This window comes from Falco cherrug, chromosome 6, assembly GCF_023634085.1.
Source record: "Falco cherrug isolate bFalChe1 chromosome 6, bFalChe1.pri, whole genome shotgun sequence".
Lineage (NCBI taxonomy): Eukaryota > Metazoa > Chordata > Aves > Falconiformes > Falconidae > Falco > Falco cherrug.
The window spans coordinates 9,272,393-9,286,137 of NC_073702.1; the positions used below are offsets into that span (position 1 = coordinate 9,272,393).

General features: G+C 42.2%; 1 protein-coding gene across 3 annotated transcripts; it reads right to left on the reverse strand.

Moving 5' to 3' along the window:
- Positions 1–47: 47 nt before the first annotated feature.
- On the reverse strand, positions 48–12,610 carry IRAK1BP1 (interleukin 1 receptor associated kinase 1 binding protein 1). Of its 3 annotated transcripts, none has more exons than XM_055714376.1 (4): positions 12,273–12,610; positions 5,590–5,655; positions 1,375–1,505; positions 48–363 (listed from the first exon to the last, which is right to left on the reverse strand). In XM_055714376.1, the coding sequence occupies exons 1-4, from the start codon at positions 12,573–12,575 to the stop codon at positions 93–95; spliced, it is 771 nt and encodes a 256-aa protein (XP_055570351.1). In that variant the 5' UTR covers positions 12,576–12,610; the 3' UTR covers positions 48–92. The 3 variants fall into 3 exon arrangements, with proteins under 3 accessions (XP_055570351.1, XP_055570353.1, XP_055570352.1); XM_055714378.1 differs by having other exon boundaries at positions 12,426–12,592; XM_055714377.1 differs by lacking the exon at positions 5,590–5,655 and having other exon boundaries at positions 12,273–12,592.
- Between the last annotated feature and the right edge of the window lie 1,135 nt (positions 12,611–13,745).

The window sequence follows — 13,745 nt, forward strand, 5'->3', positions numbered from 1 at the left end:
ATAAGAATAAAGTAAAAACAACAACAACAAAAAAAAAAACCCAAAGGAGGCATAAAAACTTTATTAAGAAAATGTGTAGGATTTGAGAGTTTCTACAAGAACTTGTTTCTTCTGTTTTCTTTTCCCTTTATCTCAAAGACAGCAAACACTTTACAAGAAGCATAAGCAGTAGCATTCTGGATTCTTTCCTGCAGAGTCATTGAATCTGGGGAGCTCACCAGATGACTGTCTATGTGGCCTCCCCATTCTTTTGTTTCTTCTTCTCTTATTAATAAAGGTTTTCCCAATGACTGGCCAAACAGTCGACAGACTTCTTGAGCTTTCTGCCGCGTGTTTCCAACAGCAGCGACACATACTCGACGGCTGAGAGGTAGAAACAGCAGCACAATAACAAGCAGGGCCAACTGATGTACAAGTATTCCCTGCCAAGCGGGGTTTTTTTTTTAATGCCTCAGCTTTTGTAACTGCGTAGCTGTGAGGCACATCGCCTTCCCCCAGTTGCTGAGTGATTGTTTAGGAGTTTGAGGGGGGAGCGTGTGGAAAAAATGTCAGCATCCTCATCAGCTACGACCAAGCATTTCTAACACCTACATGTTGCAGGCATCTGGCATGTGATGCTGAGCCAGAGTTCACCCTCTGCTCCAGGCATTTGGGTGGCCCAGCTGTAAAGCATACTGGCACCTGTTTAACCTGGTCTGATCACTGGAAATCACTGGTCTGATTTCCAGACTCCTGCATAGATACCTTGGAGATACACTTCTGACATCTCTAGAACTGTTAGCAGCAGCTAGTTGAGCTTGTTTCTTGGACCAGGCATAATTCTTTCCTTTAAAGAGGCAAAACCCAAGCCAAGACTAGATTTCCCTCTTCCTTCCACTAATGTCAATGGGAAAAGCAGGACTTTGAATAGCTAATGCCTAAAATATCAAGACTGTGAGCTTCAAAGCAGCATGTTTCAATGCTGAGCAAGCACTGTACGTGGTTCTTTTCAGATCATGTCAGCAGCTAAGAGTAATGGGAATTGGCAAGGGTACTTAGGTAACACGCTTGTACCTGCATGAATAAATACAAATTAAATCTACATGTGCTGATGTAACCAAAGTCAAATTCTGTTGACCTAACATTCACAGCAAATTATACTTCCAATGGAAATCACTGGGAAAATATTTTTTATTACATTCTGCACAGGGACACAAGCTCTATCTTCTGGGCTGAACAGCGTTAATTTATATTTAAAACAAATACTGAAATCTTTGAACATGAATTTTAATAGGTATGAAAAAACCTATTTGCTCCCATTACAAACAGTATAAATAATGTATTTATATCAACTGTTATCTGAGGCTGTAAAATTTGTGGTGCGAGAGAACTTACCGAAGGGTGTCTATGGCTTCTGGTGTATGGTAGAAATGGGGTGGACTGATGGTAACAGAGGTTCCTAACTTTTCAATGAGTAGATTGCAAACATTCTGCATTTTTCCAAAATCGCTGAATACAATACAGACCTGGGAGTGAACACAGACATCACACAGGTAATTTTTTTCATTTTCCCCCTATGATTCAACACTTGTATTTAGATCAGTATAAAGCCAGATAACGTACAAGCTCATAAAACTTACTAGTCCTGTATATAATTCCAACATTTATTTACTTAGAACACTTTTATATAGCCCTAGAGACTATCATTAGGTTTGCAACAGAAGTTCACAAAAATGGTTTAAAATTGAGGATTAAGAAATGCTCTTTTGTGAGGAAGTTCGGCATTCTTGGTATGTAGACAATTTGAAGAATGAATGTGCTCTTTGGAACATGTGACTAGATGCATCCTCGTTTTTCCTTTTTTAGATTACTAGATGTTAATTATGCATAAGACCAAGCAAAATTATGTGGGAAACGTTGTGCAGGAAGGAAAATTACATTTTAATTCCAAATATCAGGTTCAAGAAACCTAAACTATTAGATTAAATGAAGCCTAGCCCAGTCCAGCTTGCAGTGGGCTGAACAGATTGACTTCAGTGCCTACAGAGAACTGGTCACTTCAGACTTGGATTAAAAACGATTTGAACATCTAGTTGTCTGTGGCTCTGGCAATAAGCATTAAATAGAGATGCATCAGGTTTTCAAGTGCTTTCCCAAGTGCTACAAAGCAGGCATCACTATCAGCCCTGGATCCAGAGCCCTAGGGCCTTCCCCAGCCAGGCAGCAGCTTTCCAGGCAGGAGCCAGTCTTTTTCTGTGGCATAGTGCAGCTGCCAGGAGTGAAGCAATGACGCCGAGCTGCTGCAGCATTCAGGAATCAGGAATCTTGGGTCCTAAATCCTTTCTAGAAGAACTAAACCCTCATCTTCACTTCCTGGTACAGTGCCATCACCAAGTCAGGCTCCCCTTCTCGCCTATCCCTGACTCTTTTCTTTTTGCAAAATAATACAGGTTCAATAGGAAGGGAATTAAAAAAACTGTGGTAAAGAAAATTCCACTGCTAACCCCTGTGACCTTCAGTCAGCCCTGTGATTGCTGCGGTCCATGCAGCAATCCATCCGAGTGAAGGTATATGGTACAGAAATCCAAGTTAGTGCACGTCAGCTGCAGTGCAGTAGCTTCCTCTGTGCATACTATAGAGTTACCTTGTGGAAAATGAGATAATTCAAGGAAGTTGAATCTCTCAGTGAGAGATGAGGGGGCTACTTCATACACAGGGTAAGGCAAAAAAAATGGATATTGACAGTTATCACAGAGCAATTAACGCCCACGCCTTGCTACCCTTGGTAGCCTCTCAGGCAGTACATGTACCTCATCCTGGCTTGAATCCTTGCACTGACTCAGTAGCTCTTCACACAGCTGAGCCAAAACTGGGCTTAAGGCCTTCAAAACTAACCGAGATGGAGTGGCAGGGCAATTCCATCTTCTACACGGACAAAGGGTCATGCCTGTTGTGCAAAACTCTACCAAGTCTGCATCTTCATCTCAGGTGCATGCCCTTTACCGGTAACTTGGGGACTGGATCACTTTCTGAAAGACTGAAGATGAAACTAAACCTAGATTTCTTTCTTCAGTGGGAGTTCTTGCCATATATAAAAAGCATACATCTTCTTGTGCTGTTTTGCCAGGAAACTGTCATAGTTGTATTTTGTGGAAAGTTGAAAGTCTCACTATGAGCACTGTCATAGTGTTTTCCAGATTGCTGTGTTTACAAGATTACCTCCCCCAAGGGGATGAAACAAAAGAATGACCAAACAAAAGAACTGTGGGTCTTAAGCAAGAGATAAGCTGCTCAGGCTGGGGCAGTTCTGGGCGCTCAGGAACTTTGTTAAAGCAGCAGCAAGTAATCAGGTACCCTCAGGGGCAAAAAACAACTAACTTTGAATTTTCCTCCTAAAAATCAGTCTTCATTTAGAGAGCTATCCAATAAATTCCACTTACATTTACAGAGGATACCTGAGCATTAAAATGCAAAGCTGTGTTTCAATTTCTTCAATTATGATTAAGGTTTAAAAAGTGTGGAAAAAGTAATATGTGGGTATACAAAACCACTTATGGACATTATGAGGTTTGAATAAGGCTGTAAAGGACAAGAAGTTATGCTTTATAAGGAGGCAGGTGTATTAAGAAATACACAAAACCAACATAATCTTCATCCCATGAAACAGTCATGCAATAAATGACTTATTATGATTAAGATATTAGAGCTTTGTGATCTCATACACAACTTCCTTCTTCTGCATGTTTTCCTTTGTTATAAAATGAATTAAAGTTTATCTCCTTACAGCTGAAAGCATATCCTGAATTCTTAATTATACCTTCAAAATAGCTATTTGTCTGGGAATTTCTTCTGTTCTCTAAAAACTCTTACAGTACACAAATGGTACAAAGAGTTTGCAGAATGAAATAATGCGTGACTTCCATGATTTCATATATAATACAAATATAACGGCAAATTCTTTAGTGAAGAAGTAAGCAGAAGTTAATTTTAAATTAATTTATATTGCTGAAGTATGCAAACATGCTGGTCAATGGAACTTCATTGGTTTATGAAGCTGCACTAATGAAACAAGTACATACATAAAGGGAGAAGCAAGGAGAAACTAATCTCTGCATAAAGAGCAACCAACTTAAGTGCACAGGGCAGCCAAAACAGCAGTACTATGGCTAGATTTTTCAAGTTCTGACACTCAGGTCCTAGGCAACCATACCGTTTTTAAACAGCAATTACAGCTGGTCCAAGCTGCCTACAAATGAACACTAAATCTATGTAATTAGCTTTCAACGTTGTACGTTGAAATTAATAGCAGAAGGGAGATGATTGGTTAAGTTACCACTTAAGACTGAAGTTGTAACCTTAAGCTTGTCTGTAGCCTAAATGATAATTCAATATAATTTTATTAATTGTTAAGTGCAGCTCATCTAAAAAACATGGTTATTTAAGCTCTCATGGTAGTAGGCATCTACATTACGAAGTTAAAGTCACTCAAAACATGACATTGATACATACTATTTAAGTATTTTAAGACTCATTTTGAAACCCAAAATTTTGTTCTCCAAATTCGGAATTATTCCTGTATTTATTAGTTTTATTTAGATCAGAATATGCCTTAAAACAAGCAAACTAAAGAGGCTGAACCCTGTTTTAGGAGACTGTAAATAACAGTTCTATGAAACAGTTACCATTTTATGACAGGCTTCCAAGTTTACTTAGTAAGAATCTGTAAATTTGCTGGGTAGTGATTAAAGTTTGATGCTCTAAAAAGATCCACTGGCTGAAAACACAACATTTCCCTCAGTGAATGTTTCCAGCACATTTATTTCCTACTATAGCACAAAGGTGCAAAAATATACTCCCTTAAGCTGCTTCTGAAGTAAATAGGATTATTCCCACATTATTTAGCAGCACTTTTTACCTACAGAAGTCCAAGTCAATTACCTAGGAAACAATTAGCTTTGCTTTACTTGCAGCAAGCTGATGGCAGAGTCATGTAGAATAGACCAAAGTCCAGGTGCTGTTCAGCTGTGGCTTAAGCAGATCTAGATTAGGGCTGCCACAGCACTGTTGTCTCCCATCCAGTCTTGTCCTCTGCCTTGCATTGCCTCCAGTTCAAGGAGCTAAAATAATGGAAAAAATAAAAGCTAATCTGGAAAGACAAGAAGTTATTAACTGGAGCAGCTTTCTGAACTGACCTATCCACCTAAGTACAACTCCTTGCAAGAAGACAGGAAGGGTTACGGGTGCAGGAGAGTGCAGAATCTTGGGCTTGCTTATACTGCCACAGAATGACAACTGAGGAGCTCCAGAACCAAGTATTGCCTTCCGCAGCATCGTGTGACATTTAAAAAGCACACATCCATCTTAGAAGAAAAGAATTCTTTCTATATTACAGTAGCAGAACACAAGATCTGCACACAACAGAAGACTGCTGCTGAACTCTGCTTTAAACTGCAGTCCTCCAATAGTTTCTTTGGACTATGCTGCCTTTAATGAAGAGAGCACCTACTCCTCAGCAGGAGGAAAGAGAGTATGCAGATTTTCATTGGTCCTCGCTACATTTCTTGGGTTTTTTTTTATTTATTATTATTTTTGGTTAAGTTGAATACATACCTCTGCTTCCATTTGGTAAGTATTTTCTACTCTACTAAAATCCTCTGTTACAGTCATATTTTCTTCCTAAAACAAAGTACAAGAATATCTTAAAAGACAGAAATTAAACATCTGTTGGAAATGTATGTACATTTTGTCCTGTGAAAGTTGAACTGTTTTGGCTTATTACTTATGACTTAGCAACAGAAATTAGGAATTTTCTAAGCTAACCTCTTCAGTTAAAAACTAGCTGGATGTTGAAGAATTCTTGACATTTTTTAAAGTCAATTATACAGTAGTTCTATAATGTAATTTCACTGCTATTCACTTGAAGAGAACAATTAGGTCTTACAAGTGACTGCTAGCTAGAAGCTGTGTGTCTCAGTGTGTAACTGTAAATTCACCTGGTTCAAAAAACTAGATGCTTCAATTGTTTCCAGAAAGTTAGTATGTGAAAAGTGCTTTTCAGGCCCTTATGTTAAGATATTTCGACAGTAGTGGCTTGTAGCAAGGTGATGTGAACAATGACTGAGCAGTGGTTGTTCTGGCACAATGGTGACCCTTAAAAGAGGCTATGCCACCAGTGACACTGTTGCATTAACCGCAGCTACATTATTCAACATATGGCTACACAGAGCACTAGCAAATCCTGCAAGACTGGTATATAAGCTACTGAACTAAGATACAGAATAACTCCAGTGACATCTGAATATTTGACCAGCTTGCTAGCAGTCTAACAACCACATTTCTTTCACCCACTTCCCCTCTTTGGTAAACAATTTGGATTAACAATTTATTGCAAAAGTACTATAACACAACACACACACACACACAGTTTACAACTGTAAATGTATCTTTTCATTTAATACACAAAAACTGTAGGGAAGCACATACTAACCCTTCTATAATTACTGAAAGAGTTTTTTATTTACTAAATTTATTTGCATCAGAAAACAGTATTTTCCTTCAGTATTGACACATTTCAAAAGATGCTTTAGGTCAGAATATTTCCTACAGAGACTGAAATCTCCAAGTTTATCATGTAGCACGCATGCATCAGTTTTATATAAATTACATTAATCATGAGAAGCATTTTCCTTTTAAAATATCATATGGAAATTAGATCCATAATTACCATTGCACAGCAGGCTACAAGAAACAAATTTTGACATTTCAATTTTATGATTGATTGGCAGTACTCAAATTCAAGCACAACAGTCCTATTTTTGGATAATCTCTTCTAGTAAGTGTGAGGACCAGGGCCAGTTAGTCACTAAAACCTGTATTTCCCCTTTTACAGTCATAGGTTTGAGGTACTTCAGCAGCATGGGTGGCTGAGGTTTGCCAAAGAGTGATCAAGTCAGTCCAGCAACAGCAACTCATTTAATTTACAAAATGGAGCAAATCTTACTATTTATGATAGAATCCAATTACAACTGACAAGAAAGATTTTTTTTTTCTAGAGCTCTTACATATCTTATAGAAATAACCACACAGAAAAGCTTTCTTCTACAATTCATATTTTACAGAAATAACTATGCTTTAGAGTAAACATAGAAAAAATGTGTTTGCTTTCCCTTGTCCCCACTCGTGAATCCTTTTTAAAAAAGTTCTCTTTCATGCCGAGTGGATCCAAGTATTCCGATTTGATTTTGCCCTCCACAAGGTTCCTGTGTATTTAAGGACAGTGCCACCCAGTGGCTCCGGGAGCTATTGCAAGATCAATGCAATAGGAGTGAAAGGTCATTTTGTGCCACATATTCTAAAATTTCCCTCATAGCCGATTTTTATCTCACCAGATTTGACAGTAGCTGTATGTGTTATTGAAGATAAATGGACGAAATAATTGCTGAATTCATAACAAGGTGGCCTCCTGTGATACATCTTCTGTTAGATACTTTGTTCCTGTTTGGGAGTGTGTTTAGACAAAGATAATGGAAAAAACAGGTAGGTGACAAGAGAATTTTAAACTGGAATCCAGACTTCAACTACATCAAAAGCAAAAGTCTTTTTTTCCTACTGTGTATGTCTAGCGTTCATATTTTGGCTGAGGAACTATCCATTTGATTGCAATATCCACAGGAAAAATAGTTTCAAGTGTGACTTCAGCAAAGCTACACTTCTGATATGTCAGGTATTCTGGACTTCTGGAATAGAATAGAAGTCTCCACTTTCTAAATCTGTGGGCCAAGAATCACAGTAGGAAAATTAAATGAATATAATATTATCATTATGTGATAACTCAATTACTCCAGAAGCCATGGAGCAGTTAACAGAATCGCACTTCCATTCTGCTTATATAGCCTATTTTCTGAGCCAACAGTGACATAAACCATCGATCACTGCTGCAGGTACTCTAAAAAAAAATAAATGCAAAAGACAATCAATATCTCATTGGGCTTATAATATCAAGTCTAGAACTGTGCTTTGCCTTATATTTTCCTTCTTTTCAACAATATATCCCTTCCTCCTACCTATCTACTACTCCTGAACCATATCTTCACAGAACCGTTGTGGCCACCCTCACAACACCATCACTGTTTACAGGAGTGACTGCTGCTTTCCCCAGAAGAGAATAGGGAGAAAACTAAAGAGATAAGTTGCAAAAGCACACTTCAAGGAGACAGCTATACAACAATAAGGTATGAGAAAAGCCTATCTGCCGATAAAGTTGTATGTTCTGCTCCTGGTTACGCGGTTAACAAAACTGAGACCTTTTTATGCAACACCAGACCAGCCTTAGTAAGGGAAAGTGTTTATAGTTTGGAAATGTACACTTATGCACTGTTGTCATAAGTTACACTGGTATGTGTAGTTACAAATAAAAAAATCTGGAGACACCTGGAAACCTACCTTACTATTTACTTTTGCAGTACATTTGCACTGATATAGCCAATATAACTTCACATTAAGAAAAATATATTCCAACAACAAAAAGAATTAGCTTCTTCCACCTGAATATAGCTTTTTTGTTCTTAGTACTAAATAAATGGTTAATGAGAGTCTTGGTATATGGTCATATCTCCTAACAGTCTATCCATCGTAGCATCCCCAGACAGTTAAGGATGATCAGCACCTACAGTCAGTGCACACCCCAGCTGGGCATCGGGTACCTCTGCTCCAGCCTTTCATCGCCTCACTCTGCCTGTTCTGTTTGGTATGAGAGGAACAGAATGACGACCTAAAAATCTACAGTAAGGAAGTTTCTGCTGCTTAACATACATTCAAGAAATAACAGAAGTATACATAACAGTTATTTTAAGAAAGGTAAAAAGCAGATTTGTACTCAGCAACTGTAAGGATGCTTTGGGGGTATTTCTTAAAATATGTGGCAGTCTAAAAACCATGAGGACTTACGCAGGTTTCTACCTTTCTTATTCAAGGATATATTGAAATTGCAAGATTTTGCAACTGAGTGAGCAAAACATAAAAATCTCTTTTTCACCAACTGTATGGATATGCATCCATAACTGTGACTCCTAAATAACAGTTTTGAATTATGGAGAATCTTGCACATATATCAAATTACATATCCCAGTACAAACTCTTAAGCCAGAGATCACTGGATATAGTTTGTTAAATGACACGCTGATCAGTATGACAAATATTATCAGTTATTTTTAAACAAGATGGCCAATGCCAATTGTTAGATACAGTGATTAAAGAAAACAAGTGTCATCATCACACCACTCCCCAAATAAATCATGGGTGGTAAATATAAAGCCAGTTTTCTTCTAGAGAAAAAGAAAAAAACATTACTTTTGAGCAGCTGGACCAAGTAAGAGATTGGTTTCCCCATTGCTTTTACTTTCCCTGCAGCCTTCAAAGCAGAGTCTGTGCTCTGAAGTGCTGCATATACTTACAGCACTCTATAAATAAATGCTACTATGTGCATCTATTTCTGATTAAAATCCTGTGTAAATATATATGGAAATTAGGTGTTGCCCCCAGGCATCCTGACAAGCTGCTAATGCAAGCTCCTGCTGCTGCAGAGGTTACGCACTTCTGATCTCACAGACTTCCTACAATAGCAACAACAAGCGTTAAGGAAATTATTCTACAGATTAATTAAAAATAAATATATAGACTAGGCAGCTGATTTCTAAAGAGGCCTTAGATAAGCTTGCAACAACTAGAACCATATGGAGATTGTGAAGAGTTATTAATTTTACAGTGGCCTAGAATGGTATTAGCTACAAGTGATGTTAGCAAATGCAGTTAAGAACAAATTGTCAGCAGTGAGAGTTGTTAGTAGAAAAGCCACAAGGCAAATAAAAGCTCCAGCAGTGGAGTGATTTAAAATTGGATGGAACAAAGCACTAAAAATTATACCACAGGGAACTACTCTGGAAAAAAAAAAAGTAACTTCATGTTGTTTTTCTCAGAGTTCCCCAGAGCTAACACTTTGCTAACACTGAGAAACCCACAACTTAAGCAGCATTTCACAGTTCCTCAAATAAGTAGAAAGAACATCTCCATTCTCTAATGCACGGCACCTCTGAAACAGCAAAAGATTACTATGAAATTATTATAATAAGACACTGAATGCTCTCACATCATAAAGACAGTTCACTCTCCGCCTAGGTTACACCACCGCCGCTTACTTGCTCCCATTACAGTTCAGAACCAGCTGCATATAGCCAAATAAAACCATTTGTCTGTCCAGGTCATACTTCATTTTGCAATTATTTTTTCTACCCTGGAGCAGCGTGCACAGCCCATCTAACACATGCTCACTTACTTAACATCCTGCCTACTCCTTTTGTGTGCCATCACCATGTCAAATGCTCCATACTATCCTAATTCAATAAGGCTCATGCTAAAACTGGAAGTTGGTTATTCAGATTCACAGTAGGGTAAATATCTGTAACTACCTTATCTAATCTATCCACATTCTGAAGAGCTATTTAATTGTAGTCAGGATGAAAATACCCCCTGATATGATAGCTCACCATAATATTGGGTACAAAGCATATTGTCTCCTCTACTAATAAAAATAAATGTATGAGCAGTTGCCTTCTCTTCTCCCGTTCCTCCTCTTAAAATTCACAAGACTTTAAAATCCTGTTAACTCACTTAATAGAAACTGAAGGCATTCAACCTGTAATCCCATACAAAAATGCACCATTTCTGACTGAACAAGTCATTCTGATGGCCATGGAATCGTGCTCCCTGTGACAAACACACACCCAGCCATGCATTCAGGAAAAACATAGGGAGCAGGATCATGGACCTAGCCCACATATCCAGCAGCCTCCATGTGTCCTTGCCATCTAGTCCCATAACTGCAATACGAGACTTTAAACCAGGGGTTAAGGGGTCTTTTTTATTGCCTTCTTTATTCCTGAACAAATGCTTTATTTAGCTACTACAGAAACAGAGATATCATCACTATCAGTTCTAGAAGAAAACCGTACATCCTATTTTGTGGGGGGAAAAAAAAGTTGGAGTCAGCACCTATCTTCAAATGCATGCAGCATTTCAGATGTGCTTACAGTGATGTTGCATGCCCACATTACTGTTTACGCCAAGTAGCTTACTTTCTTACTTTGCACTTACTAACACTGAATTGCACTGTAACATCATGCAGTATCATGAAACCCTTCTGCAGTTCCTCCTTTTTTACTACATTGAGTAATTTGGTGTTGATAGCAAACTCCGTCATCTCCCTTCTTTCCAGCTCATTTGTGAACACACTAAAAAGGCACAAACTTCAGGGGAACTTCAATGGTAAGTAACTTTTCAAAAGCAACCACTTATTCCACCAAAGATCAGCTTTGGTCTCTTCAAGAGTCCTAGGTGTGGAACGCCGTCTAAAACTGTTTTATAAAATCCAAAAAGCATCAGCAGAACAATTGCTAGAAGAAGTATCACCCTTATGGAGCATTTACAATGTAGACAAGGCCTTAAAGGTAGGACAATGCCTTTCTCACCATCATAAAATGACTTCTTGAGGCCAAAAAAACCTTGTTATGGTAAAGGAACTTTCTGAGGCCACAAGGGGCTCCCATCACTTCAGCTATCTTGATCACATCTTACGTTTTTTCATACCTCTCCAAGTGGAACAAGAAAAAAAAGAGAGGAAGAAGATCTGTTGGCATTTGTCACTAAGCTATGGTAAGGACATAGTTATACTGACACACACATGTATAGGTTAAGTTATGCTGCTGTGTACCCCTGCTCAGTTCCATCACGTGAGGATGCTGTATTACATGAACAGTTGAAACAGTCGAAGCAGGATGGTTTTCAGACGCAAAACAAGCAACCCTTGGGTCAGCCCGAGGAACTCCATTCCACCTTTTCTGCCAAGGCTGGCAAAGCCGCAACCTCCCCAAGTCAGGCAGGGTTCCACAGCGGTGCCGCAGCGGCCGCTGCATTCCCAGGGCGGAGGCCCGGAGGCCCAAACCCCGTCACTCCTGCCTCCCGCCGGCCCGGCCGGGGGACGCAGCGCCCTTCGCAGCGGTGCCGGGGCCCCTCTGCGGGCGCCCGTCCCCTCGGGCGGCCCCCGCCCGGCCGCCCCTGCTCCCGCGGCCGCAGGAAGGCACCTCACCGCGCAGGCCGCCCCCCGCCGACCGGGCGGTGCCGGCCGCCCCCCGCAGCTGAGGGGAGCTGCCCCGCCCGCTCCTCCGCTCGCCTTCCCGCTCGGCGCCCGGCCCCACAGAGGACCCCGCGCCCGGCGCTGCAGGCGGGGCAGCGGCTCTCACCGGGACGCCGCGCTGGCGGGCGCTCTGGGCGATGTACTCCAGCCGGCGGGCCACGCTGCTCCGCGCCGCCCCGGCCGCCCCTTTCCGGCTGCCCAGCCGCAGCGACACCCGCGCCCGGTCCGGCCCGGCGCTCAGCTCCGCGCTGCCGCTTACGTGCACCTCCCGCCCGGACAGCGCCGGGGGGCCGCTGCGTCCCGCCGGGGCCGGGGCCGGGGCCTCTGCCGGGGCCGGGACGAGCTCCGCGAAGACGCGGGCGGGGGGCGGTGCGGGCAGCGCCATGGCGGCGGGCCCCTCGGGCACCATGGCAACCAACGCCGGCGCGCCCGTTGCACCCTGGGAGGCGCCCACGTGACGCCCCCCTTCAGCTCCCTACCGCCACCGCCCGGCTGCCAGAGCGAGGCTGCTCGCGGCCGTGGCGGGCTCCGAGGGCGCGGCTGCGGCGGCGCCGGAACGGGGCTGGGGCGGGCGGCTGGGCCAGGCGAGGTGTGGGTGCGCGTCCTCTGAGGAAAAGCAGTCCCTTTTCTACCGTTTTTGACCTATTATCATATCTTTCCATTATGTTAACGTCTGGCCTAACTTGCGGGTGTGAGGAGGAGGGCTGTAGTGGCTGGCTCCGGAGGGAGGGCTGGGCGGTGGGGTGCTGCAGCATGGCTTCTGCTGGTGGCAGGGATGGTTAAAAGCCATTCTAAGGTCAGTGCTGCTGGTCCTCTGTGGGGGGGTCTTGGAGCACTCATGGCGGCTTTGCTGATGTCTGCTGGCCAGGTCCTGCTAACGATGCCCTCTGCAGAGGGTTGCAGTTCGGCTTCTCTGGGAATCACAGGTTGCTTGAGGTGAGAGGAGACCTCTTGAGAGGGGCTCCAGCTCCTGGCCCAAGCAGGGTCAGCCAGAGCAGATTGCCCAGGACCATGTTTGCTTGAGTTTTGATGTTTCAAAGGATGGAGACTCCAGAACTTCTCTGGGCAGCCCATGCCAGTGTTTGACTGCACTCACAGTAAAAGTTTTGTTCTGTTCATATGGAGTTATCATGTGTTTTAGTCTGTGTCCTGTCCTGTCACTGGGCACCACTGAGAAGAGCCTGACTCCCCTGTCTTCTTTCCTTCCCATCCGGCATTTATATACCTTGATAAGGTTCCCCCTAAGCCTTCTTTTCTCCAGGCTATATAGTCCCAGCTCTCTCAGCCCATCCTCACAGGAGAGATGCCTTGGTCCCTTCATCATCTGTATGGCCTTTTGTTGAACTCTCTCCAGTATGTCCATATCTCCTGTGTACTGGGAAGCCCAGAACAGGACACAGCACTCTAGGTGTGCCTCACCAGTGCTGAAAGAAGGGGAAGGATCACCTCCCTTGACCTGCTGGCAACGCTTCTAATCCAGGCCAGGATGCTGTTGGCCAGCTTTGCCATGTGGGTGCATGATCTGCTTGTTGTTTGTCAGTACCCCCAAGTCCTTTTCTGCTTCCTAGCCAGTCAGGCC

Bases quoted from the DNA above. Each gene is read 5' to 3' on its own strand.
- IRAK1BP1 (XM_055714376.1), bottom strand. From the start codon at position 12,575: ATGGTGCCCGAGGGGCCCGCCGCCATGGCGCTGCCCGCACCGCCCCCC. The intron at 1,506-5,589 runs GTATGTATTCAA...GTTCACTCCCAG, and splicing joins CTTACCAAATGGAAGCAGAG to GTCTGTATTGTATTCAGCGA. The intron at 364-1,374 runs GTAAGTTCTCTC...TCTACCTCTCAG, and splicing joins GAAGCCATAGACACCCTTCG to CCGTCGAGTATGTGTCGCTG.